This window comes from Hyperoodon ampullatus (genome assembly GCF_949752795.1).
Source record: "Hyperoodon ampullatus genome assembly, chromosome: 7".
NCBI lineage: Eukaryota > Metazoa > Chordata > Mammalia > Artiodactyla > Ziphiidae > Hyperoodon > Hyperoodon ampullatus.
The window spans coordinates 79,375,685-79,379,227 of record NC_136920.1 but is presented as its reverse complement, the minus strand read 5'-3'; the positions used below and the strand labels follow the sequence as shown (position 1 = coordinate 79,379,227).

The following is a 3,543-nucleotide window of genomic DNA, read 5'->3' as shown; positions in this document are numbered from 1 at the left end:
AAATGGGGTGTGTGGACTGTGGTGGACCATTGGTGCCTGGGTTGGGAAGTGGGACCTCCAAGTCCAACTGTGGACAAGTTGTTTAACTTTGCTCAGATTCCTCTGTGTGATGACCACTGACCTTTCTCCCCTACACGGCAGTTGTAAGGGCTACAGGGGTTAATTAACGTGGAGGCACTTTGCAAAGCACAAACTCTTTTCAAGTGAGACTTACCATCACTGTCAGGGACATGTGGCCTTGGACACTGATACTTGGGCTCCAGAGTCTAATCCTCCAAAGATTTCCCTTAAAGGGCCATTGCACTCAGCCTCCTGAAAGACTCTTAGGCCTCTGCCTTCACCACCATGACCCAGTCTCCTGATTTCCAGCTTGCAGAGATTGCCTGGAAGAACTGGAGGGGACTCACAACCTGGTTTCACTTCTGCAAAGGTAAAGAATCTTTCCCCTTCTCTCCTGGGTCGTCCTTCCTCCCAGAGCCTATAATGTGACCCCAGCCCTGGGAGGGGGAGCCATGGGAGGGCGTGGCTAAAGCCCTAGGGTGAGGGAGAGCAGGAGCATTATGAAGTCAGTGTGGGGGCAGAGGAGGGTTCTTGGGATACAGGTGCCCACCCCTGCCTGTCCTGTCCAGCCATCCTGGCCCCATCTGCTCTCTTACAGCTGCCTGGGGAGGCTTCCTGGCAAGGGCAACTTTCATCAGCTCTCATGTCAAGACCCTCCTGGTGAGATGTGCAAAGCAGTGCCTGCTGGAGCCTGTGGAAGATACTGCTTGAAGGGTTGGGAACCCTGCATGAACACCTCCTGTAGGGCTTCCTTCCTTGATCCAGACACTCGAGAGCTGCTGGAAGCACATATTAGAAGGTTTTGGGTAAAGCACAGGTGGACCCTCCCCCTCAAGGTCCTCAAGCCCATAAATCTCTTGAAGCTGAAAAAGCTCCAACCCTCCACCGTCCTGCAGTTTGCCTCTTCCCCTTCAGCCACCTGTGTGTCTGGGTCCCACTCAACAGTCAAGTGTGCTGAGTTCCTGGAGAAACCTCCTCAGGCTCATTCAGGAGAGAAGGTGATAACAGAAGAGTCAGTTCCTACCCTGAAGAGGCCTCTCCTTGTCCCCTCAACTGTGTGTAAGGAAATCCAGAGTGCCCTGGGAGCGATTCCATCTGCTGACTACCATGGGCCCTCAAAGGCTTCTCTGACTGGACAGGAGGGCAGGCCACCTTCTCAGTCCCTCACACTCAGCCTTGTGGGCAGAACCTGGAAGAGTGAGACTGGGGAATGGGTCAAGAGGGACAGCCTAGAGCCAGGTCCAAGTTCAGCAATGGTCAGGAATGAGCCAACAGAGGAGAGTGGTGGTCAGGCCTCAGGAGACCCCTGCCATAGGGTAACAGTGATGGAGGTGAACTTAGGATCCCAATCTTTGAGAGGTGAAGAGGCCAGGGAGGCTGTGGAGGCCAAGGAGTCTCCTGCTCTTCAACCACAGTCTAGTGTTATCTTGGAAACCAAAGGGTTGACAAAATCCCAAACCACAAATGTACATATGAGGAGTTTAGAGGTGCCAGCGGCCAGTAAAAGTTTCCTACTACCTAGAATGTCTGTTTTCCAACATCCAGGTGAGCCATGCCTTAACATGGGGGTTGCTAGTGAGTTTAACTCCAAAGTAAAGGTACAGTCAGACAACCAGATTCAGGACTTTCCCAAACACATGTTCCTTGCTGCAGACAACTTGGCTTCTCAGGTGCCTCAGTGCCATCCCCAGAGAGTCCCCACCAGAGACAGGTTAGCTTCCCAGGAGCCAAGTGGCCTTATGGAAGCCCAAAGGAGCAACCTAGGGCAGCAGGAGCCCAAAACTTCAAAACTCCAAGACTCATGGAAGAGCCAGAGCAAGATGATTGCCCCTACTTACAAAAGAGAGGACTGTAGGAGGCATAAACCAGGAGAGCACGAAGAAAGGTTTAAAGAATTAGGGACCTCTCAAGCTGGAAGTATGAGCCACCCTGCCCAGGTCAGGGGAATAACAGACTCTATTGGGAGCAGATGTCTCCAGCTCATGCCAGAGAAGAAACATAGCCCTCCAGAAAGCCTCTTCAGAAAAAGGATGAGGCTATTTTTAAAGTGGATTTTCCCCAATAAAAAAGTCAATGGTCAAGATGCTCTGCAAAAATTCAAGCCCATATAAGCCACTGCCCAGAGTCACGGATCAGTCAAAAGCAGATCAATCTTGAAGAGTGAGACTGCTGAGGGTCAGGCACGCATGACAGCTGTTGGACAGATCCCAGAAGAAAAAAGAGCAATTCACCATGGACTTCATGCCACAAAGTTAAATGAACACAAACTGGAATTCCAAGTCCCAGTATGTGGGTGTTTCTGCGGCCATAGGCTTACCTCCTACCCAGAGCAACGGAGAATGATGGGTTATACAGCCTGCAGTCATAAAGCCACCTCCAAGGGCCAGAGCTGTTCTATCAGGGAAAGGAAAGTCAGACACAAACATAGTTTGAAAAGTGTAAGGTTTGACGATGAGCAGCTGGGCCTAAGGTGCCTCCCATCCTTGCCCCCCAAGAAGAGTTTGTTTCCAGTTAGTACCTGCCAGTATGGGCCAACGATTCCAGGTGCCCCAGCCCGCCATCAACACTGTCCAAGGCATTGTCATCTTTGGGGAGGTGTCTTGCCTGGTCGACAGTAAAATCCTTCTTTAGTCTTCCCTTTAGTAGGAAGACATGTCTCCAAGTAAAAATTCAGTCCATGTAGAGAAAATGATTTTCTCATTAGCACATCCAAGATATTTAATGTTCCCCAATACATATATATATATATATATATTTTTTTTTTCTAATAAAAGCATAGTGTAATGGCTGCTGTCTGTGCTGTGCACTTTGTCTTCTAGAAGGGAGGGGCATGGAGGGAGGTTGACAGTAGCATCACAAGCTTGCTCCTTGTCTCGTGTCCCTTCATTGCACCTTATAATACTGTCATTACACAAACCAAAATTACTCTAACAATGAGATGGGAAAAACCTATGAAACCCACACCCAAGGATCTGGTTCAACCAGTCTTTCTCCTTCTTCTATGCTACTTTGAACTTTATGCAACTGTAGTGGATAGGTTTACTCGATAGGGCCGGACATTCCAATTCAGGCTCCAGGAAGTGTCAGAGCCAAGTGGATGGAAGTTTGGGGGGAATAGAGTATGGGCTCGTGAGTTCAGAAACAGGAGAAATCTTGCCCCTGGATCTCTTGGTAGGGAATATACAACATCTGCTCTTAAGAGTTCCTTCTCTCTCTGATGAAGGTTGGGATTGAGATATGCCCTATGAACCCCTTTTAGCTTAGCCATAATAAAATGTACAGCATCACCCTCCCCCACCTCTGTTTTTCCTACACTTTAGAGCAGCAGCAAGGATGGCATTTCCAGCTCTGTGTGTGTAGGTGGGGGGAGTATCAGGGAGGCTGCTGAGGGCTGTGTTGAGTCCAGTCCCATATAAATGAATGGCTGCGTTCATGGGTCACCTACCTTCCACTCTATGTTAACCCCAGAGAAGGAGTTTTGGA

General features: G+C 49.4%; 1 protein-coding gene across 1 annotated transcript; it reads left to right on the top strand.

The window, feature by feature from the left end:
* Positions 1 to 560: 560 nt before the first annotated feature.
* LOC307055633 (spermatogenesis-associated protein 31A6-like) lies at positions 561 to 2,678 on the top strand (the record flags this gene model as incomplete). The annotated part of the gene is given in 2 exon segments (XM_079707832.1): positions 561 to 2,168; positions 2,172 to 2,678. Coding segments are annotated over 2 exon segments (2,115 nt in total).
* Between the last annotated feature and the right edge of the window lie 865 nt (positions 2,679 to 3,543).